Source organism: Typopeltis vanoorti, chromosome 13, assembly GCF_054136105.1.
Source record: "Typopeltis vanoorti isolate ZY-2024b chromosome 13, IOZ_Tvanoo_1.0, whole genome shotgun sequence".
Classification (NCBI taxonomy): domain Eukaryota; kingdom Metazoa; phylum Arthropoda; class Arachnida; order Uropygi; family Thelyphonidae; genus Typopeltis; species Typopeltis vanoorti.
Window position 1 is genome coordinate 36,641,095 of NC_143561.1, and position 25,372 is coordinate 36,666,466.

At 36.0% G+C, this 25,372-nt stretch overlaps 1 protein-coding gene across 1 annotated transcript in view; it reads right to left on the reverse strand.

The window, feature by feature from the left end:
- Positions 1 to 24,704, reverse strand: part of LOC150100051 (uncharacterized) — a 49,066-nt gene extending 24,362 nt beyond the window's left edge. The window contains exons 1-3 of the mRNA XM_090403204.1: positions 24,655 to 24,704; positions 21,601 to 21,768; positions 13,965 to 14,121 (exon numbers count right to left, since the gene is read on the reverse strand). Of these exons, the coding sequence (XP_090259330.1) occupies positions 13,965 to 14,121; positions 21,601 to 21,768 (325 nt within the window). The 5' untranslated portion in view covers positions 24,655 to 24,704. The remainder of the gene's footprint in view (positions 1 to 13,964; positions 14,122 to 21,600; positions 21,769 to 24,654) is intronic.
- Between the last annotated feature and the right edge of the window lie 668 nt (positions 24,705 to 25,372).

Here is a 25,372-nt window from a genome sequence, read left to right on the forward strand (position 1 = left end):
GAGTAGATAGCAGCAGATCTCTGCTACCACTATTTACCACCAGTTAAGGTTAGCAGAATGTTACCTGCTAACATGAGCCCGATGCCACTAGTTCTTGTAGACTCATAACTCCTACAAAATATTTACGATATAACATCAATCTCTGGGCTCAGGATCGCACCCGAACCTTTAATTAAAAAAGCTTCATCTGGTCAATGTCACAGATGTCAGAAATATGGATATGCTCAAAAGCTATGTAAAGCTGACTACAAGTGTTTGAAATGTGGTGTGGGCCACCCCACTAACAAGTGCACCAAGCCAAAAATCACTCCAGCAAAATGTGTCAACTGCAGTGGCCCACACCCGGCCAATTATAGAGGATGTATTTACTATATGAAAAACAAAAGGATATAATTACAAATGATCAGTGCACTTCTTTCTCTTGCATTCAGACATCGGAAGCTTCGGTTCCCCAGTCTCACGAAGCCCAACACAAGAAAGCAGAATCTCCGCAGGTAGAGATTTTTAAGAGGGTGAATAAACACCGTCAGGGCAGGACCTATGCCAACGTGATTCACCCGATAAAGGTAACGCACCAGGATCAAGAGCAATCACAATCACATCCAAACCTGATTGCAATCATTACAGCTTCTCTCGCTAACATGCTTCAAGTCTTTAGTAAATCCAACCCATCATTAAATTCTACACAAAGATTCCTTCAAGAAACACATTCTATTCCAACAGCACTCTCAAATCATCAGAAACATATCTCCTGGATTCAATAGAGATTGTAGCTTGGAATGCCAACGGCCAAACTAGCAATATTTTAGAACTCCAAGAATTCACACAGAGATATCACCCAGATATTATTTTAATAAATGAAATCCATGTGAAACCTAAGATAATCCTAAACTGAAAGGATACCTGCTCCACAGACATGACAGAGTAGAATACAGAGGCGGTGGCACTGCTGCCATCTTCATCAAAACTATATTAAACACAATTCATTACCAATCCTCCAACTGCTAACCTTGAGATTACAGGCATTGAAGTTGACACCAACACAGCTGGAAAACTTAAAATCTACGCTGCCTAAAAACTAACCTGCAAGCACTTTGCTATTTTCTGATTTGGATGCCATCCTTGGCGTTAGGGAGTACATCATCATCGCTGGGGATCTAAATTCCAAACATCTATCTTGAAACAGTAAAACTACCACCAAAAATGGCCACATCCTTTTCAGTTACACAGGATTTAACTACGTTGTTTTGACAGGTTCCACTGAGTCAACTCATTACAGTCCTACTGGCACAGATGTCATCCTGGATATTGTGGTTCTACAGAACATTAAATATCAGTACAGGCTCATAACGTTAAATGTGACTATCGTCAGACCATAATCCCATTTTACTCATGTAAGAAAACAAGAACAACTATCACCCTTCCAACTCTTTCATAGCTTGGGAAAAATTATCTAAAGTAATTCCTGGATATATTGTTCCCTGTATAAGATCTAAGAAAGAAGTTGACATAGCAATAAAAATTCTCACAAGTCAAATCAATAAAGCTCTAGCAGCAGTCACCAAAACTACAGCTGTCCTCAAGCCTAATCGTCTTCCAGAAGATAACATGGATTTAATAAGAAAGAAAAACAAAGCAAGGAAAATATATCATAACCCATGTGCTCCTCAAGACTCTTAATAAACTGAATAGCTCAGTCAAAACTGCTCTCAAAAAATCACAAAAACCAACTATGGGAAAATAAGTTATCATCCTTCACCCTCTGCTGATCATTCATTCTTGAAGCTCTTGAGGAATCTCAGAAACAAGAGTAAATCTCTTCCTCTTCTCCAATCAGATATTGACCTTGCATATACGGTTGCAGAAAAAGCCGAAGTCATAGCAAGGAATTTAGAAAAGCAGTGTAAATCAGCATATGAAAACTTAACCATCAACAATATAAACAGAATTCATTGACATGCCATGTTAGATGCACACTAAAACTCTCTGACAACAGTTTCAGCCTGATCACGTCTACTTCACCAGCGGAAATAATTGACATCATAAAGAATCTTAAGAATAAAAAAGCTCCTGGTCCTGATGGCATTACAAACAAAGTCATTAATTATTGCTCCGTAGGACTGTTGTGCATCTTACTAACATAATGAACGTAATCCTCCGAATACAATATTTTCCTCCCTCTTGGAAAATTGTTGACATAGTCCCAATACACAAACTGGGCAAAGATCCACATCTACCTCAAAATTATCGTTCCATTAGCCTGCTATCAAATCTAGGAAAAATTGTTGAAAAAATCATCCTCTCCAGACTCCAAGATTCAGTAGACAAACTTAAAATCATTCCACAAGAACAATTTCAATTTCGCCAATATTACCACCGGATACAATTGGAAACAACACACTGGAGTTGTATTCCTGGACATCGCCAAAGTTTTTGACAAAATTGGCATTCTGGACTGTTGTATAAACTCATTATTGCTAACATTCTGTTCAAAATGATACTATTAATAAAATCATATCCCATATCCCATGGACAGATCAATGCAGGTCAAGATAAACGGCACTGTTTCAACCCAACCTCGTATTTTGGCTGGGATTCCACAAGGAACCTTACTGGCCCCGATTCTGTTTTCAATCTATATGGCAGATATCCCGCATAATCCCATGTCATCCATCATGGCTCTCTAATGCAGATGACACGACTGTATTAGCTAGATTTCATCCACACCCTGTAACCAAAAAACTTCAAGGAAACATTCTAAAACTAGAACAATAGTTCTCAGACTGAAGATCACAAGTCAACCCTCAGAAGAGTGTAGCTGTGTGTGCTCTTCACCAGAAGATTAGCATCTCCCAAAGGTGACATCTTTCTGTTCAATACTAAAATTCCATGGCAAACAGAAGCCAAATATCTTAGAATACTACCAGTCAAAAGATTAAGAACATATTTGCAAAGATATCTTAAGCCATCGTCCAACTCTATCCCTTGATTAATAGACACAGCAAATTAAACACAAGAAACAAACTGCTTCTCTACCAGTTGTTGATTCGTCCTATAATTACATAGGCTTCTCCAACTCGGAGCCATACCTCCAATACTAATATTCTTAAATTGCAACGAGTGCAAAACAAATGTCTACGAATGATTCTAAATGCTCCATGTTACGTCAGAAACGTTCAGATTCATCGGGACATAAATATCCCATAAATCTACTCCTTCTCACGCTCCTTACCAGCAAAGTTCTTGAAAACGACTACACACCCTAATGAACTGATACAACAAGCTGTAAATTACAATGAAAAAGACCTAAAGCCTTCTTAATATCAGGTGAAGATACGTAACCCCCATGCCCTCACACGGTGAGCTAATAGCTCATAAATTTTAACCTTTACTGTTTCCTAGATATCAGACAATGGGGATCATAAAAAGCATCTTGCTTTATCCTATGAAACAGTAACGTCCTGAGTACTGAGATGCTACGTATTTAATATAAACTTTCTTGTTTGTCTTGGTTCACCTTAACTAATGGTGGTGGTGGTAGTCGGCGGTAGATGGCGTTGGTGTTAGGTGATGAAGGTTGATGGAGTAGTGACATCAAGAGTTGTAGAGTAGATGCCCTCCCTCGATGAGTCTTTGGACTCCCTGGAGGTGTGATGTAATAATAATAATAATAATAATAATAATAATAGTTAATTAAAAGAGTTAATTAGTTTAGGTTTTAACGCTTTCCTTTTATCTCTGAAGACGATATTTTCAGAGGCATTCTGATTAAATTTTATCATCTGTATACTCAATTGTTTAATTAATTTATATTGATCCATTTCGAAATACAGTTATTCATAAATAAATCACTAAAAACAATAACGCATTTTTGTTTCCCAAAGGGGTGGCGCGTAAAGATTCTTTGTACCCTAGACAGAATTCGAACACTCGATGTTTTTCAATCGAAGAGCATTATCAATAACGACAGTCACACAGTGCATAGGCCAGAAAGTGTGTCATTAACGCGTTGACACACGTGGTGGATTTACAAAAGTAGAACTAGTCGACTGAGTTCTTTGAATGACATTAGTTGAAATATAGATATCTAAAATTCAATTCTGAAAAATTCTCAAATTGTTTTATTTGCTTCTTAAGATTTTTTTTTCTTTATAATTCGGTCGGTATTTAGCAAAGTGATTTAATATGATAATAATAATTCCTGCTCGATAAAATTTAATGAAGTTTGATATTTGGGATCACTAGTAAAATCTATAGTTTAATGGTCTTTTTTAAAAAAAAAAAATCAAACCATGCAGTTATAAGATTCAGAAAACTGGATAGATGAAAAAAAAAAAAAAAAAAAGAATGCGAGTAGAATAAATCTTGATAAATCGACACAGGAATTCTTGGTTCAGTATTCTATTAAAATTGCATTTAGTTCTTGCATGGCTTGATTAAAAAAAAAAAAAAAAAGGAAATTTAAATTAATGTTCGATGTGTTCAGTTTTCGAGCACAGTGATAAACCGGTGTATTCCACTCCAAGAGAGGCCAACACACAACATCATCAACTGTCATTAAACTTAAGAGATGAGACAGCATGTTCTTCCTATGAATAACAATAGTTTTCAAAATCATTGCATTCTTAAAAGAAATTTTCAAAACACAACTGATTATAAAAACAATTAATCTCCGTACATTATTATACAAATCAGCGTGTGGTTTGCGCATGACCAGAAATGAGTTTACGCCCGAATTATCGGCATTTTATTTAATTTGTTCTTTTCAATGTTTTATTCGATTAGAAATCTTTCGGATTTATAATCATAAAACCGGTAGATATATAAATATATAGTATATAACATAACAATCTGATAACAGCGACTTAAAATATCTTTAGTGACTCAAAACACAAACTCATATCAAAACTCTGTGTGAGATATTAAAGGTTTAGGTTTGGCTTATCGAATTATTAATATGGTGTGCTACTGTTTGCATAAGTTATCGATATTGCTAGAGAAGAGAAAAATCATGTAAATATATTCTTATTTTTAAATTCAGTTTCTATATTTTTATATTAATTATCCTCAAATGTGTATTATTTTTGGGAATATTCCCATGTCATTCCTCTAAGTCAGTGGTTCTTAACTTGGTGTGTGTGTGTGTGTGTGTGTGTGTGTGTGTGTGTGTGTGTGTGTGTGTGTGTGTGTGTGTGTGTGTGCACGCCTGGGGGTGCGAGAGAAGTTTCTAAATTTTGACCCAGATTCGATGGACGACAGCTATTTAATAAAAGACGATCTTATTGAAATACGAGCCAATGCACGTATTCAAATAGAATTTGAAAAACTGAACTTAGAACAATTCTGGTGTACACAGTTAGAACCTTATCCACAGCTGGCAAAAGCAGCATTGCAGATGCTTTTGCCGTTTGCCACCACCTACCTGTGTGAAATGGGATTTTCATCACTTTTGCACATAAAAACAAAAGCCAGAAATCGCTTAAATGCAAGTGATGACTTACGCGTGGCTCTTTCAAAAAAGGAGCCTCGCTTCAAAAGTATTATTATGAATAAACAACAACATAGCCATTAAAAAACTGAGATATTGTTTTGTATGTATATGTAAATGTCTGTGTTTATTTTTCAATAAATAAATTATCTTGCAATAGATGTAATTTCCTAAATAAAGAAATAGAAACACATTTTTCAAGGGGGGTGCGAGACCTTGTTTTTAGATTCAAGGGGGTGCCGATCACTAAAAAGGTTAAGATCCACTGCTCTAAGTAAATATTATTTTTATGGTTATTTAGCCTATTTTTGTTTAATAGTACCCCCTTTTTTATAATGTCATTGATTTTTTACTCAAATTGTAGGGCATTGCTGATGTTTTATATGGACAGATATATGAAGAATATATAGGAAGAAAAAATAATACATAGGAAGAAAAAACGGACATACCTTTGTGGGATGTTGCTGGCTGTCTTCTTTTTTGGTGGCATCCCAGCGTATGGCGATATATATTCATTGTTGAAGGAAGGGAGTATGACTGAACGTAAGGGGGGGTCGGAAAGGTGGGGTTTGAGAGATGTGGGAGAATTATTGGTGAGGCAAGACGTATGCGAATATTTTTCAACTTTTTTTAAAACCCGATTTTTTTTTTTTATATTTTTTAAATGATTAAAGGTGGGCAGAAAATACTTTGGGATTTGGGTGAACATAGTCATTTTTGGGGAAGGAGAAGGATATTATGGGATAAGATCAGGGGTGGGAGAACGGGGTGTGAGCCGTTTCGACAGTGCGTCGTCTTCGAAGCTCGTGGGGGAAGTGGAGGCTACGTCATGCCTCCCCCCCCCCACACACACACAAAGAAATACTAGAACACCGCAATGTGGTTTACAACTTTCCTTGCCAACAAGATTGCAATGTCACCTACACGGGTTCTACTATCAGATCTTTATGTGCAAGACTACAAGAACACTTCCGTGAGTGCAACATCCCATTTCCAGAACATTTAAACATTAATAAAAAAAAAAAAAAACGCAACAACCAAAAGAAAAAACAGAATAAAAAATACACGAAAAACAGAAATAGCTGTCCACGCCCCTCAATAGAATCGACCCCACAAATCGACGAGGCCATAATAGTAGACATACAGGGAAACGAAACAATGCTTAGAATATCGAAAACGATAGCCATGAAATGCGACAAAAACTTAATAAACGTCCACATAATCTCCGAGAGTTGGAAACTACATAATATAAAAATTAGGTAACGATTCTTACTTAGTCTGTGGTCACTTCCTGTGTTAAATCTATTAAACACTTCGGTATTATTTATTATATATCTTCTGTTGGAGAGAATGAAGTCTATTTCATTGTAAGTTTGTCCATTTGGGCTTCTCCAAGTCCATCTTCGGTTGATTTTCTTCTTGAAAAAGCTGTTCATAATAAAGAGGTTATTTTCTTCTGCAAATTCAATAAGTCTTTCTCCTCTTTCATTCCTCTGTCCAAATTTACTGATGGAGTTCAGATGGTTACCTCTGCTTCCAATTTTGGCATTAAAATCACCCATTATAATTATGTAGAATTCTTTAGAATTCTTGAACGTGGATTCTAATGTTTCATAGAAATCTTCTATCTCTTCATCTGGATGGTCCATAGTTGGGGCATATACTTGTATAATTTTCAGTTGGTATCTTTATTTATGAAGAATCTTAGTTCAGCTATTCTTGATGTTATTTTATTAACAAACAGGACATTGTCCTTGATTGTTTTATTTATTAAGAATCCTGCACCACCAGTTGAGTTTCTGTCGCATTCGCAATGGTAGAATAGATGTCCATCTTTTAATCGCATGAGAGTTTCTTCTTTCCTTCTTATCTCTGAAAGGCCCACAACGTCCCATTTTATATGGTCCAATTCCTTCATCAGTTCTTCTAATCTATCATCTTCCCGTAGAGATCTGCAGTTAGATCCTACGGGAAGATGATAGATCCTAGAATATTCCTACTAATATCCTTCTATCGTTGTGCACTGTAAGTGGACTCATCGTAGCTAGTGGACACTGCAGCATATTTTTCGACCTAGACCCTCGAAACTAATTACGGAGTACGAAATCATAACTGTTCGAAATATTTCCAAAGTTGTGTGAAGATTTAGAGATATAGACTCAAAGCTAGCTTATAGCATTGTACTAAAACTAAACTAAAATAAATAATAAAAAGTAATTTGATAAATTAAAAGCGATTTTAATTTATATAATAAATTAGTACAATTAATAATAAATAAATATAATTAATATAATAACAAATTAATGTGATAAATTAAAAAATATTTTGATAAATTAGAATTTTAATGGAGTTAATTGTTTGTATTCTTTCGCTCTTCTATCCTTTTTGTATGAAAAATATTGGAATCAGCGCACTCTTCTCTCACTTTATCATTATATTTTATTTAAAATATCATAGTTTCTTGTATTTTACAAGGAAATTTCTGCGAAAAAATGTAACAGATATTAAACTAGAATTACGAATTTAGTTTACATTTAGACACTCCAAATATTTCGACATACTTCTCTTTGATTTAATTGATAATCAAATTCAATCGACCGTGAGATGCGGTGATTGATTCATTCAGGCCAATACCCTTGGAGGGTAATGGATGGCAATGCTGTAGCCAGTGAAGTTCTAACTGAGGCTCGGCTATTGCTGTTACCCTCCTGCCATGATCAGAGCTTTAATAATAGCTCAATATCACCTTATCCCTACGCTGTCCGCTACAGATAACGGGGAATATGAAAAGCATTCTTGCTTCGCCCCTTTAAGCCAGTCCTTATAAGACCGTGAGATAATCAATACATTGTAAATACATTGTATATATATATATGAGGACTTCCAGGGTAACGAATGGCAATGCTGTAGCCAATGAAGTTTTAACTGAGGCTCTGCTATTGCCGTTGCCCAGCCATGACTAGAGCTTTTTAGCTCAATAACACCCCATCCACACAGATTTTCTTCATTCAGATGACGGGATAAAGAGTCAAGGACTCAGTCCATCGCCCAGTTCTTTTAAGAACTTTAAGATTGTATGTATATATATATAATGCGGGGAGAGAGAGAGAGAGAGAGTGACCGTGAGATGCGGTGATTAATACCTTTGGAGGGTAGTGGATGGCAATGTTGTAGCCAATGAAGTTCTAACTGAGGCTCGGCTATTGCTATTACCCTCCTGCCACGATCAGAGCTTTAATTGCTCAATAACACCTTATCCCTACACTGTCCTCTACAGATAACGGGGAAGATGAAAAGCATTCTTGCTTCGCCCCTTTAAGCCAGTCCTTATAAGGATTGTAATGCGGTAGATTCATTACAATTGTCAGTTTTGGGATGAAGATGGCGGCTCGCGTATAAGTGTTTCGTTCATGTATTATTGATGGTGAATTGCGAATTTGATTGACATGTTTTTTAGCGATTTATGCTTTCGTGTTGAGTATTATGTTCATTTGTATTGATCAAGCATTTTGATTACGAAACGTTTTTGTAAGTTACAGGTGAGTAAATACTTTAATTTCAATTTTTAGTTCTGTCGGAAACCATCTTCTAAGCCTAATCACAGATCATACTAAACTATATATCGTACTGCTGGAAAACATCAGATTGTGTCTACGGGATTTTTTATGGAAAAACGGAATTTTCTATGTAAAATGGTCTATGAACGAGACCATTTTCGAGGAGGTTTATAATGAATTCCTCAGATTAGGAAAACTTCTGAGTGATAGTTGGCCGGGAAAAGTTAAGCTTTTTGACTCATTCCCACCCTCTGCAGTCACAGATCATAACTCGGACGATACAAGTGAGGAGCTCATTACTCAGTTGCAGTCTTCCTCAGACTTTGAAGAAGTTCATGTGCGCAAAACCACTGACACAGAACCTCCCGTAGATTTTGGTATGGAAGAGGATACTCCAAGTTCCAATCCCTCGACCGCCACGAAAGAGAGGGTTCCACCGATAGCCCTCCGGGAAGAGAAAGATGGACACAATTAAGGTCCACCATGATAAACTCACAGATACAGTATCTCTCAGCCAAGAACACTGATGATGGAATAAAAATTCAGCCGCCTACAGTGACTGATTACAGGAAACTGACAAACTGTTTGACTCTAGCAATATTCAATACCACACCTTTTCTCTTAGCTAGGAGAAAAATCTGAAGGTAGTACTGCGGGGTGTCACGGAGGATATAACTACAGATGAAATTGAGGCTGACCTCCACCACCAGGACCTGTCACCTATTAAGATCAGCAGAATGACTAGAGCGGAAAAATCCCCTCTGCCTCTGGTCTTGGTGGAGATCCACAAAGCCTATAAAAACATCTATAATTTAACATCTGTTTGTGGACTCCGGATCACCCCAGAGCCACTCCATAAAACGGCATTTACTGGTCAATGCCATAGATGCCAGAAGTTTGGCCATGCTCAAAGACTCTGCAAGGCAGAGTATAAACGCTGAAATATGTTAAGACCAACCCCACTAACACCTGCACCAAGCCAAAAACCACCTCGGCAAAATGTGCCAACTGTGGTGGCCCTCATCCAGCAAACTACAAAGGATGTACTCAGCACCCAAAAAAACAGAGGGATGGAGACAGCTAAACCGCCCTCTTCCTCTAGCAAAAGATCACCTGAGGCCCTGCTCCACAGCCTGAGACCTCGGCAGCAACAGTCGGTGACCTTCAAAGACAGTGGAAGCCAAAGGCAAACAAGAAGTTATGCTGATGTCGCCCGTACTAACAAACCAATATCAGAACAAAATCAGTCAATAGCACCTACTAATCTGACAGTAGTTATTACAGCCTCTTTAGATAACATGCTACAAGATTTCAGCCTGTCTAACCCTTCAGCAACCACAACTAAAAGATTCCTACAGGAAACACAGGCCATCCTGACAGCAATCATAAATGAATAAAAACAAACTCATTCCTGCCTCTCTTCAGATCACTGCATGGCATGCGAACGGCTTAAGGAACAAAATTCTGGAGCTACAAGATTTCACTTACAGATACCAACCTGATATTATACGAATCAGTGAAACAAACCTTAGACCTTCTGACAGTCCCAAAATACCGGGTTACCTCATATGCAGAAATGACAGATCCAACTACAGAGGTGGTGGCACTGCCATCTTCATTAAAAATTGCATTAAGCACCATTCTGTGAACAACCCACCAAACATTAACCTTGAAATTACAGGCGTGGAAGTTTTCGCCAGCTCTGCCGCAGATTGAAAATCTATTCAGCTTACAATCCACCCTTAAAAACTCTGCTGCACACTGATCTAAATGCCATTTTAGGAGTTAGTTATTTTATTTATTGCTGGGGATTTAAACTCCAATCACCCTGCCTGGAATAGTAGAACCACCAACAAGAATGGATGCATCCTTTCCAGCTACACAGGATCAAACTATGCTGTTGTGGCTGGACCTACCGAACCAACTCATCTCAGCTCAGTACGGTTGGCACTGCTGACATCCTGGATATAGCTATCCTGCAAGACATTAAACTTCAGTACAGCCTTAAATCACTAAACGAGCTGTCATCAGATCACAACCCAATTCTACTGCAATTGGGAGAACAAGAATACCTGTCTCCTCCCTCTCACTCATGCATATCGTGGGACAGATTGTCTAAAGCACTTAGGGATCAAATAGGACCCGTCACTCACATATGCACACCAGAAGATGTGGAATCTGCAGTGACTAGCCTCACCCAACAGATTAAGTCCACTATAACGGTTGCAACCTTCCACAAACCTGTTCCCAAGCCTGATCGTCTGCCTGAGGACATTATGGACCTGATCAGAGAGAAGAACAGAGCTAGGAAGAGATTTCGTAACACTCGCGTTCCTCAGGACAAAACAGTTCTTAATAGATTGAATGGGGCAGTGAAAGACGCACTTAAAACTCACAGAAACCAAGTTTGGGATGAAAGTTAGCTTCTATCTCACCTATTGATCACTCTATCTGGGGGTTACTGAGAAAAATCAGAAATAAAAACAGATCCCTCCCCCCATAATCTCTAACCAGGGACTAGTTCACACAGATGTAGATAAGACAGGAGCCATAGTAAAGAATCTAGAGGTGCAGCTCAAACCTTCATATAACAACTTAGATTTCAATCAGTTATACAAAATCCACAGACAGGTCAGACACATATTAAAACTCCCAGATACCGGTGCTGACCATATTGCATCCACATCACCTGTTGAATTACATGATATTATTAAAAAACTAAAAAACAATAAAGCTCATGGACCGGACAGCATCTCGAATAGGGTGATCAAGCTGTTGCCTCGAAAAGCTGTAGTGTACCTGACCATTATAATAAATGCAATCTTAATACTTCACTATTTTCCTTCCACCTGGAAACTGGCTGATGTAATCCCTATACATAAGCCAGGTAAGGACCCACACCTACAGCAAAATTATCGTCCAATCAGTCTCATCTCCAATCTGGGTAAGGTTGCGAAGAAAGTCATCCTCTCACGACTCCAAACCTCAGTAAATGACCTAAACATCCTCCCTAAAGAACAGTTTGGTTTTTCGGCAACACCACAGTACTATCCAGCAAATCCACAGAATTGTGGAATACATCAGCTCCAGCTATAACTGGAGCCAGTGCACAGAAGCTGTTTTCCTAGACCTATCCAAAGCATTTGACAAAATCTGGCATTTTGGACTGCTACACAAACTTATCTCAGCCGGTACTTCACTAAACATGGTTCGTCAAATCCATTCATATCTTCAGAACAGATCAATACAAGTCAAAATCAACGGTTCTACCTCATCCCAGCGCCATGTCTTTGCTGGAGTGCCGCAGGGATCTCTACTGGCTCCATTGCTATTTTCTGTATACATATCAGACATCCCGCACAATCCGATGACTTCCATTTTGGCCCTGTATGCGGACGACACAGCAATACTAACCAAATCTCTCCGATCCCATTTCATTACCAGAAAGCTTCAAGAAAACCTTCTAAAGCTGGAGGGTTGGTTCTCCAAATGGAGATTAGAAGTCAACCCCCCCAAAAAGCTCAGCCATTCTTTTCTCGAAAAGGCCAATATCTCCTGCAGGAGATGTGTTACTATTCAATACTAAAATTCCCTGGCAGACAGAAACAAAATACCTGGGTGTAATTCTCGACAAAAAGCTATCTTTCAACCAACACATCAAGTTTACCTGCGCAAAGGCATCTAAAGCCATCGCACAGATCTATCCACTAATTAATAGAAATAACAAGCTCAGCAACAGAATCAAATTGCAACTATACCAGATGACGATTCGTCCTATAATCACCTATGCCTCTCCAGCCTGGCGCCACACCTCTAATACTAACATTATTAAGATACAACGAGTACAGAACAAGTGCTTGAGAGTGATTCTGAACGCCCCGTGGTATGTTAGAAACAATCAACTTCATAGAGATACAAATATTCCCTATATTTTCTCTTTCCTACAGTCCTTAGCATCTAAGTTCTTCCTAAAGACGTCCATACACCCCAATGATTTGGTTCAGCAAGCTGCAGCATACGAGGCAACGGACATATTCAAACATAGAAGACCAAAAGCTATATTAACCTCCTATAGCGATGCATAATCTCCATCCCCATTCAGGGCGAGCAATCTGCTCGTAAATTTTACCCTCACTGTAACCGCAACAGATAGCGGGGAATATGAAAAGCATTTTGCTTCACCCCTAAAGACATAAATATTAATTGTACAAAATGCTTAGGTTTCTGTTAAATAAGTATATATGATGTATATACACAATATACACAATATATATGATAAATATTGTGTATATTGTGAATATATATATATATATTTATATCTGTCTACTTTTTTTTACTACTACCTTTGTCTGCTTTTATTATGACTATGTTTTTGTCTGATTTGAGTTATATGATATATATACACAATATATGATATACACAATATATGATAATGTGTTATAGTATCGGAAAAAGTCGAACCGATTGCATAGGCACAAGCGCCACCTATTTTCTCCTTCGAATATTTATGCTTGCAAACTTTACTGATGATCCTTCAGATGACGTATGTTTTGCCATTCTTGTCAAAAAAAAAAAAAAAGTTTTTTTTTTTTTGTTTTTTTTTTAAATCATAAAAAGCAGCGCGTTATGTTTCGAAAGATTATAAACGCTTCTCAGCACAAGCAAGCACGTGATCACTGTTCAAAGCAGCATGAAGCGCGTTTTGCCTGCTCTTTTCTGAAACTTAAAAAAGTTCAAAACAAATATCATCTACTAATCATCCAGCGTGTAGCCTTGGATGTCAGAGTTAAACCATTTACTAGCCAACAAGCGGCGATTTGAATCTAGCTGAGAAGAAGTAAAGAATATTTGAATTTTGAAAGACGTTTTCAAACGACTATTTTTGAATTATTGTTAATTATAAATTTATGAACACTTACGGGGAGGCTTCAGAATTTTAAAGCACTTCTTGTTAGCTGTAGAAGTTAACTTTTCCAGGAATCGACTTCTACTTAACGCGTTCAAAAACCGTTGTCGAGCTTCCATGAAATAACTTTTCTTTGCTGGGTGCCATTTTCCTCTCTTCTTGTCCCAGTCCTATAAGAAAACCGATATTCTATAATAAGGATATATTATTAAATTCAACGTAAACTCTTCCTTATAAAAAATGTAATATTTTAAAAATGAATTAATTTTAAATATTAATTACTAAAATAAAGAGACAAAAGGCTTCAAAACTCGTGAATTCCCGGGAATGTATTCCAATAAGCTCTCTCGTCAACTTACCTTATGAAACTCATAGTTTCTACATTCGGCTTTGAAATAATGTTGCATCTAATATCTAATTGATATATTTAAGTAAAATATTAAGATTCTTAAATTTTCTTTTATTAAAATTTAATTTATTAAAACACCTTTCAATTTTTTGTATATGAATATAGCAATACAATCAATTTCACTAAAAGTCTATAAATAGTCTTTATATAGTCTTTATATAAGGACTATTTGTTGACTTAACTGAGAATTCACTAATGTTTTTTCTTCTCACAACAACTATATTTAGGACTATCACAGTTTAAGCAAAACCATATACGAACTAAGAATCACCTAAATATATACGAACTAAGAATCACCTAAATATTTAGGTGATTATGCATTCCGATCATTTCATTGAAACACTAGATAGGAAACTGAAATTAAATTGGCTGAAAAAGTTGAAAAAATTCGATGTCGATTGGCCGGGTTTTCTGAACCTATATTCCATGACACGGAAGGAGAACATACAACTCCAGGGGAAGAAAAATTAGACATGTAGTTGTATGTTTTCCTTCCGTGTCATGGAATATAGGTTCAGAAAAATCTGCTTGATTCATTATATGATTTCCTCACCCACAGATTGTAAAGTGGAGCATGTGCACAAATAGCAGAAACGCACAGGGACGACTGTTGGAGGAAGGCGTCCCCATTACTGACTCCTTCACTTCTCCCAAAGAGAAGGTACCTCCGATTGTCCTTCGAGAAGAGCACAAATGGACAATTCTAAGGTCCACTCTGACATTTCTGTAAATAACTTACACAGGGGGAAAAATGTAAACGATGGCATAAAGTTCAGTCCGTCACAGTGGAAGATTATCGTAAACTAACCGAAACGATGGATGGTCTATGCAATACCACACATTCTCCCTCAGCTCTGAAAAAAAACCTAAAGATAGTGCTCTGAAGAGTTTCAGCGTACATCACCACGAAGAGATAGCAGCAGATCTCTGCTACCAACCTACCACCAGTTAAGATTAGCAGAATGTTACGAGCTGACAAGAGCCCGATGACACTAGTTCTTGTGGAGATTCAAAACTCCTCCAAAAATACTTGCGATCTGACATCAATCTGTGGGCTCAAGATCACATCTGAACCTCTAAGGAAAAAAAGGTCAGTGCCACAAATGTCAGAAATATGGTCATGCATAAAAGCTTTATAAAGCTGACTACAAATGCCTGAAATGTGCTGAAGGCCACCACACTAACACCTGCACGAAGCCCAAAACCACTCCGGACAAATGTGCCAACTGCAGTGGCACTCATCCAGCCAATTATAGAGGACGTATTTACTATCCAAAAAACATGAGGATACCTACAAATAATCACTCCACCTCTCTTTCTCACATTCAGGTATCGGAGGCTTCGGTCTCCCAGTCTCACGAAGCTCAACACAAGAAAGCAGAATCTCCGCAACCGCAGGCAGAGGTTTTTAAGGGAGGTGAATAACCACTTTTATTTTAAGGGGATGAATAACCATTCTCACAAGAAGCTACACCGACTTGGCTCGCCCGATGAAGGTAACGCACCACGATCAGGACCAATCACATCCAAATCTAACTGCAATCATTACAGCTTCTCTCTCAAATATGCTTCAAGACTTTAGTAAATTCAACCCATCACTACATTCTACAAAAAGATTCCTTCAAGAAACACATTCTATTCTAACAGCACTCTCAAATGATCAGAAATAGACTTCTTCCGGATTCTCTACAGATTGTAGCTTGGAATGCCAACGGCCTAACTAGCAAGATTTTAGAACTCCAAGAATTCTCACTGAGATATCACCCAGATATAAACGAAACCCATCGAAGACCTGCAGATAATCCTAAACTGAAAGGATACCTGCTCCATAGAAATGACAGATTAGATTACAGAGGCGGTGACACTGCGATCTTTATCAAAAATTACATTAAACATCATTCATTAACAAACCCTCCAACCACTAATCTTGAGATTACAGGCATTGAAGTTCATACCAACACAGCTGGAAAATTTAAAATGTACGCTGCCTACAACTAACCGGCCAGCAATTTGCTATTTTTCTGATTTGGATGACATCCTTGGTGTTAGGGAGTCCATCATCATCGCTGGGGATCTGAATTCCAAGCATCCATCTTGGAACACTAAAACTACCAACAAAAATGGTCGCATCCTTTTCAGTTACAGGATTTAACTACGCTGCTTTGACAGGTCCCACTGAGCCAACTCATTACAGTCCTACTGACACAGCTGTCATCCTAGATATTGCCATTAAGCAGAACATTAAATATCAGTACGGCCTCCAAATATTAAATGAACTATCGTCAGTCATAACTCCATTTTACTTCATCTAAGAAAACGAGAACAATTCTCCCCCTCACTCTCTCATAGCTTGGGAAAAATTACCTAAAATACTTCTGGAATATATTGGTCCTGTTCTCTGTATAAGATCAATGGAAGAAGCTGACATAACAATAAAAAAATCTCACAAATCAAATCAATAAAGGTCTGACAGCAGTCACCACAACTACAGCAGCCCTCAAGCCCAATCGCCTTCCAGAGGATATCATGAATTTAATGAGAGAGAAAAACAAAGCAAGGCAAAGATATCATAACACACGCGCTCCTCAAGACAAAAAAAATCATTAATAAACTGAATAACTCAGTCAGGAACGTTCTGAAAAAATCACAGAAATCAACAACTGTATTCCTTGACATCGCAGAGGCTTTTGAGAAAAATTGGCACTACGGACTGATCTATAAACTTATCCTCTACAACATACCATTGAAGATGATACAATTAATCAAATCATATCTCGCAAATAGAAAGATGCAAGTCAAGCTAAATGATACAGTCTCAACCCTACGTCGAGTTTTGGTTGGAGTTTCACAAGGATCCTTATTATCCCCGATTCTATTCTCTATCTACATGGCAGATATCCCACATAACCCCAATGTCGTCCATTATGGCAGGGAACATCGTTCTGTTTAATACCAAAATTCCATGAAAAACTGTAGCTAAATACCTCGGAATATTACTAGACAAAAGCGTATGCTTCAACAGCCATATTAGGAACATATGTAAAAAGGTATCTAAAGTTATCGCTCAACTCTATCCCTTGATTAATAGACGCAGCAAATTAAGCAGAAATAATAAACTGCTACTCCACCAGATGGTGATTCGTCCTATAATTACTTATCCCTCTCCAGCTTGGAGCCATACCTCTAATGCTAATATACTTGAATTACAACGTGTACAAAACAAATGTTTACGAACGATACTAAATGCTCCATGGTTCGTCCGAAATGTACAGATTCACCGAGACACAAATATCCGTTATATTTCCTCATTCTTACACTCTCTAGCAGCAAAGTTCTTTTCTAAGTGGAATGTCTCTTTTAAAACTGGTTTGAAGCAGATCAACAAAGAGGAAGAGGAGTAAGTAAATGACGGGTATAAAGTATTGTATGTAAACTATATTACTTAAACAGTAGCTTTTTAAACATTTCGTAAATATTGATTTATTTAATATATATATCAGGAGCGAATATTCCGGGTGTGCTAGGTGTGTAGTGCTCATCCACGAAATATTAGTATCACCGATATTATATTTTTGCATTTATTCCGTTAAAGTCTCCCCTAATTGTTTGCAGGCTTTGCGTGATTCCTAAAATTAAACACAATGTACTAATGCTTCAATGCCCTCTTCACGAGGATAATGAAGCATTAGTGCTTCATGAAGAGGGCACTTTTCGATGCGTAAACATTGCGTCACATTCGCGTTAATAGCTTTCAATGTGCATACATTCAATATTTGAGCTCTTTGAAAAGATGGAAAGGGGGGTGCAGCAGGTCAAATTCTTAGCGTTCTAGTATTTTTAAACCGCTCGGAAGGCGAGGCCGGGTGATCTCGCATTGAGAGCTCACCCAGCACCTAGCGGCTGTGATTGGTTATTGCATCAACCAATCCAATTGAATGTTGTCACTTGTCATGAGTTGAGTGCTTTCTGTATCTGATGGCTGTATTACAAACAGCTGCTACACATGTTTTCTGGAACTGAAAATTTGAAAGTGAATGTTAAGAGAAAAAAACATAAATGTTTCTCTTGCTTGTGCAGCATGGCATCTGTTGAGTTTGGAAAGTTTTTTAATGGTATAGAGACATTTTATTCTAGTCTTTGGAAACAACAGACAGTAAAAAATATCTATTCCTGAATAAAAATGAATATTCTGTGTATTATAAGACGTTGCTGATCTACAAAAAAAATACCAGCATATGTGAGATTGATAAGACCGAGGAACTGCTGATACTAAAAAAAAAAAACTAATGAATGTAGGATTCCTGAAAGTGTGAATAATTCCGAAAATGATCAGATGTCTCAGTAAACAAAAAAAAATTCTTGGAAAACGGAGCGAAAAAATATACACAAACCAGACAAATACACATAACATGAGCAACAAATTTTACGAAATGATTTGCTGTTCCATCAAACCACATATTTATTCCTGCAATACTCTCTCTCTCTCTCTCTCTCTCTCTCTCTCTCTCTCTCTCTCTCTCTCTCTCTCTCTCTCTCTCTCTTCATAAGTTTTTTTCTCTTAAATTATGTCATCATAAATTCACTTATTTATGTTTAGACTTTATAGGATCATGCTATTCGCTCTACTCAGCAACTTATAGGACACACACATATCACAAATGTCCATTATTAATAATCCGTTTACCATTGCCCCCTCGATTGGAAAAGGCCTGAGTTTGCTTCCCGTCGTGATGGTAGGAATCTTTATATGGACTTTATATGGATTGAAGGTGAGTTAACCGATCTCATATGGAGGTAGCAGGGTTTTTCTCCCAGAAACTCGGGTTTTTCATTTTGCATACAGACAAATCGGCCCTTCAGAACACAAGCAATTTTCAGACAATAAACACTTGTGGTGGTTGTGGGCAGTGGATGGTGCTGATGTAGTTGATTGGTAGTGGCAGTTCGGTAATGCTGGGGACAGAGAGTTGTACAGTGGGTGTCCTCCCGCGATGGGTCTTTGGACTCCTTGGAGGTTTCACGAATAATAATGATAATTAATGAAAGTATTTCTACTCACACTTATTCTTTCCTTTCATTCCTATTTTCACATGTCTTATACATGATGGTTCACATTTTTAATCTTTGAGTATTTCAAATATACCAACCAAATATAGCATTCTCCTTAGTTGCTGTTTTTAATAAATCCTAAAACAGATTGTTCCCCCACTCTATGCAAAGTATTCAAAGTTATTTTGCAGTTAATTGCACTGGACCAATTAAGATGAGTGTTGATACGCTATGCACTCTCAAAATTTTCATACATCGATAAAAATGCAATTATATGGCCATGTGCATATGCATAGGGGAAAACGAGACACTCCTCCGGGATCGAGTAAAAAATTCCACAAATTATAATCGTAAAAGTCATTGAAATACACCTTACACCCTCGATCATGGGACACTTTTTCTGTCTTAAAATTTTATTATGGGTTGGCCTGTTTTGGCCCACAGCAGGGTAGCCATAGAGCATGTGTTTCATTGCAGCAATAAAACATGTGTTCCTGTTTTCAGTTCATCTTTTTCTGATTTGTGAAAAAAATGTTCATTACTGTTGTGAAGAGCAACCAGTTCGTTTGCCCTTTGTGTCTGTAAATCTTTCACTATAAATTTTAAATTTATAATGAAACAAATTTAAACAGAAAAATACAGTTTTTTTGAAAGGTAAGTATATGTAATTTAATATTATTTTACTTGTTAATTTTATCATTTTTTTTTTTTTTTGCTTTTAAACTGAAATAATTTAATTTAGGATTTGGGGATTAATTAATTAGTTGATTTTTAATAAAATATGCTGGTCAAATTTTTTTTATATATGAAATTTTACTAAAAACTGTATTAATTTCGAATACTTTTTTTTCAATTGACAGATAATTATATAAAAAAATGCTGAAAGACATTTATTGATGTAATTATTTAATTACATCAATAATTATAAAAATTTATTGATGTAATTATTTGTCTCCAAGCTTTGTCCCCCCCCCCCCCGAAAAAATTTTCTGCGGACGCTCATGCATACGGTCAAATTGGCGTGAAATTTGTAGCGTGGGTTGCATAACCCACACACACACACCCATCACACCCAACCGAAATGGGCACGCGATGCCACATTTATATATATACATACATATATTTATATATATATATAAATGTATATATCTGTATGTATATATACATTTATATATATACATACATATCTGTATGTATATATATAAATATATACATACAGATATGTTTCTGTATGTATATATTTATATACATACAGATATGTTTCTGTATGTATATACAGTATATAAATATATATACATACAGAAATACCCCGCTTCACGACGTTTTTCTTTACGACGACTCGCTCATACGACGCTTTTCAATTTTGACAATGCTCATTTATACGACGGTTTTAGCGATATAATTCTGCCATGAATCAACCGATGCGCTGATTGTTTTGCTGCTTCCGTTGAAATAAAGAAGACCCGTAAACCTGTTACATAAAATACTAAGATTAAAATTATTAAATTTACTGACGATGGTGTATCAAACACTAAGAGAATCCGCCGTAGGCTAAACTTACCTCGCACTGCTGTTGTTACAGTTGTTTAAAATAATAATAATAATAATAAATAAAATGAAATGAAATAAAATAAAAATTTCGCTATACGACTGTGGTCTTGAACGTAGCGTATGATGAGCGAGCTATGCCTATATATCTTGAAACCTCTTTTGGAATCTACTCGATAGAATAGACAGTCATATACACAGTTAATACATACATACATATTGGTACATTCAATTCATTGCTGGTTTTTGTTGATTGCAAAAAATCCAACAAAATTTTGTGAACCAACACCAATGTCGGATTTTTTCTATTAAAATATAAAAAAATAATAATAAAAAAAAGAAATAATAAATAATAAAAATTAAATACGTTTCTTTTAAGATAAAAAAAAATCTACTTAGTCTTAAAACATTTAAATTTGTTTTCATTCTTTCACAGACCCTCCCTCAACAAAACTAACGGCCCCCAAAGGGGGGACCGCGCCGCACAGTTTGGGAAGCGCTGGAATAGAGTATCGTTAATCTATTTGATTTTCTACTTTTATGATAATCCCCACCTCGAAAGGTAGGAATATACTTCTGCATTGTTATACAAGAATAATCTTCAAACTTAATAATAAAAATTATTTGCTAAGTAAATGCTCACCACAAACACTTGGCAATCTTTTTCTTGCCATTTTGAACTTCCCTTATGGGAACATGTCAGAGAGAATGATGGTTCCGAATGGCTTTCTATCTTCAGACCTTCTTTGTATTTATTGGACAAAAGCGCCAGTAGTAGAAATTCTAGAAGTTCTGAGTTTGTTTTCGGCATCTACAAGGAAGAAAATTGCTGATATATATATATATATATATATATATATATATATATTTTTTTATTTTTTTTTTTTGCCTCAATTATGAGAAAATTTGCACAACATTATAAATTGGAATGATATATTTAACAACACGCAGTAGTGTTTCATCGTCTTCTATAAAGTCTAAATTAATTTCGTGGTGATAGTTTATAAACAACGTTGAAAGTGATTTTTTTTTTAATGTGAGATGTTCTTTAAAACTAATGAGTTTTATTTTAATGAGTAGTTTATATATCACTTGCTGCTGGTAGCCATAATGACAACGAATTCTGTAGCGTTTGACGTAAAGCTCGGTGATTATTATTTAGACAAAATGATTAAAATTAACCTCCGTGAAGTTGTTGAAAGCGTGAATGTGCGACACTTCAAGTGTATTATTGTAATTTTCAAATGTTCTCAATAAATGCCCGATAGATGGCGGATAAGTAATACGCATTGCCTTCAAAGTTGTACGCTCCACGTATTACGATAGGAAACAGATCATAAAACTTGAAGTAAGAAACTCAGAATAATGCTATAAATTCAATTAACTTGGTTTAATCATAGATAAATGAACCTATTAATATCGAAATAATAAGTGATCTGTCACGTTCTGGAACACCGCAAAAATTCAAATCAAGATCTTTCAAAAGATATCGAAATGAAGTAATATTAGTCTTGGATAATAAATAATTTGAATGCATTCTCAAGGTACATATTACTGATGGTTGATATTAATTGGTGACTAGCTAATTTTGAATATTGAGTAGATACGTATATATTTGAATAGAGGAAATCCTACTAATTTAACTTCTTCCATAGAAACCATTCAACTCTTTATTAAACATTATTATTAACATCAACAGAATTATCAATAAATTAATAATAGTTACTAACTATTAATAATAAATAACGAAAATTCTGTAGCAAAAATGATATAATCCAGTAAATACGCGTAAAAAAATCCAGTAATTCTAGCAATCCAATTCGACTTAATCTATGAGATGCTGTATGAAAGCAATGATTCCTATCATTTTTCTATAAAGTTGCCATCATTCTTGATATACTTTTGCGATGCTGAGTAAGACGTTATATGCCATCCACTTAAAAGTCTTTATTCTGACATCGAAACCCTTCGCGATCGGCTTGTTTCGGTCTTCAAAATGGAGTCTTGAAATGCATTCTCCAGCTGGACACAAACAGGTTGTAGTCAGGTGGTGCCTTATCCGGAATATGGGAAAGATCAGTCAGTTCCATTCCTTGTGAGTACATTATGGAGAGGTTTGGTTTTGTCATGGAGTGGTACTCTTATAATGTCTCATTCAGCGTCTAGCTATGTTTGTTCATATCAGTAGAAATGCTGCATTTTTCAGTAGGATATGAATTTCCATTCGCATCTACCACAATAAGAAATTCCGTCATCACTATCTGCTTCATGCACGGATCTATAATAGTCGCCATTTTGAATGGCGCCGATCGCAGCGTCATTCACTGTGGTGAAACAACATACTGTTACTGTGCACCCAGTGAAACTGTAAAGCCGACTGCCTCGCTAGAATCAAAACGAAACAGAAATAAATGGAGGAGTTATCTTTTGTATCCTCTTATCTCATATTCGTACAGCATCTCATCTCGTGTATAGTGTTATATATAAACAGGTCATATTTTTAAGGTACAGTAAAATTGGATATTATTAAAACGTTTTGATTCATTACGTAATTCTTATATAGATACAAACAATCTCTTTCTCTCTCTCTCTCTCTCTCTGATTACTTTCTCATAGACATTCTGTTTGTGTCTTATATCTTTTCAATAGCTATTTTGTGGGTCATAGGTTTCTGGTCACTATCATTCTTCCACATTCCACAGTAAAGCACTAGTAGCTGCTGATAAACATCAGTTCGCTGTATGCAGATTCAAACCTATCGAACCAATTTCTCGTCCTTCTCATGCATTCATTTATCTGTGCCCCCCCTTAGGAACGGGCTTTCCTAATCCTAATGTTTCTAGAGGTACAACTGGCAGATGTTTAAAGAACATATCAATAGATTCGTGCTTTTTATCACTTTAACATGTTATAGATTTTTATACATCTCTCTCTCTCTCTCTCTCTCTGTCTATCTATCTATCTATCTATCTCATATAATACAGTGTGTGCATATGTATGTATATATATATATTTTTTTTTTAAATATTTATTTTATTTTTTTTTTTTAAAGAATAAATTTTAAATGACTTTAAACCGAGATAAAATATTAAATTTAATGATAATGATACAACTAGTTTCAGCCTTTTACAGCCTTCTTCAGGTATCCACTAAAGGTAGAACACTGTAATAAAAATTGAAGATACAAAAAACTGAGAATTACAGGCAAAAAAAAAAAAAATGCAATACATAATTGACACAAAAACGTTGTAAAACGTATTTTTCAAGTCGTTCTATCTAACGCGCTATTGTTTGTTGCATGCGTGTTTGCATGTTCTCGTGAGCGCCAGTATTGAACAACTGCAGTATGGCTATCAGGGATGTTATAACTCAAATTGCTGTTTAAATGTTCAGGATTAAGGAGGAATTCCCTGATATATATATATATATCAGGGAATATATATATATATATATATATATATATATATATATATATATATATATATATATATATATATATATATATATATATATATATATATATACACACACACACTGTATTAATTTTCAAGGAATAGATTCAAGATTAAAACATATTAAATGCATCTCTTGTTGTAAATAGTCAACGAACGATAATTTTATTCGTTAGTCGAATATGATCGTCTGCTGCTATTTTGACGTTGAAATTATTTAAATAAAATACGACCTCCCTACTTACTTTTAAAGCAAGCGTCCTTTAAAGCTATTTTCACCAATGAGTCACTGTACCCTTTCCATTCAGGGGACAGAACTGAAAATTGTGGCACTGAACTACTGTTTATAGTGTCCACTGTCATTGCAATTAACTACGTAATCTTAAGTCATACATAAACCAAAAATTAAAATCACTTACAACCAATCGTTAATGTTTTTGAAATGCGAGTGTTCTTTTCAAATATAACCTCACGCGTATACACTTTTTCTACGGGAATTTACCTCAGATAACGCAGAAACTTCAATTTTCAATGTAACAAGCATTTTTAGAATTTATCGATTAGTATTACAGGTTTCCTCAATTCTATTACAATTTGCAAGTTCTTCCTAACGTTAATGTATAAAGGGTTCAATATTGTGCTTTAATTTAAATTATTAATATGTAATGTTCCAGGTTTTCCGCCTACTCCTTTTGGAGAATAAAATAACAGAGAATTTTTTTATTTGTTTGATTTTTGTTCTAAGTTTTTTTTTTATTTATTTTTTTTATTTTTTCCAATTTAAAATATCTTTCTGATATGATTTATTAAAATAAATGTTTTATTTTTACTTTTTAGTATTATTTATTTTTTCTTGTTCGTTTTGATGTGGCAGTAGATGTCAGTGCAATGTACTTATTGCAAATCGCAATCAAATCTACAAGTCATTGACAAGATTAAGCAGGTGACGTTTGGTTCTGAGGA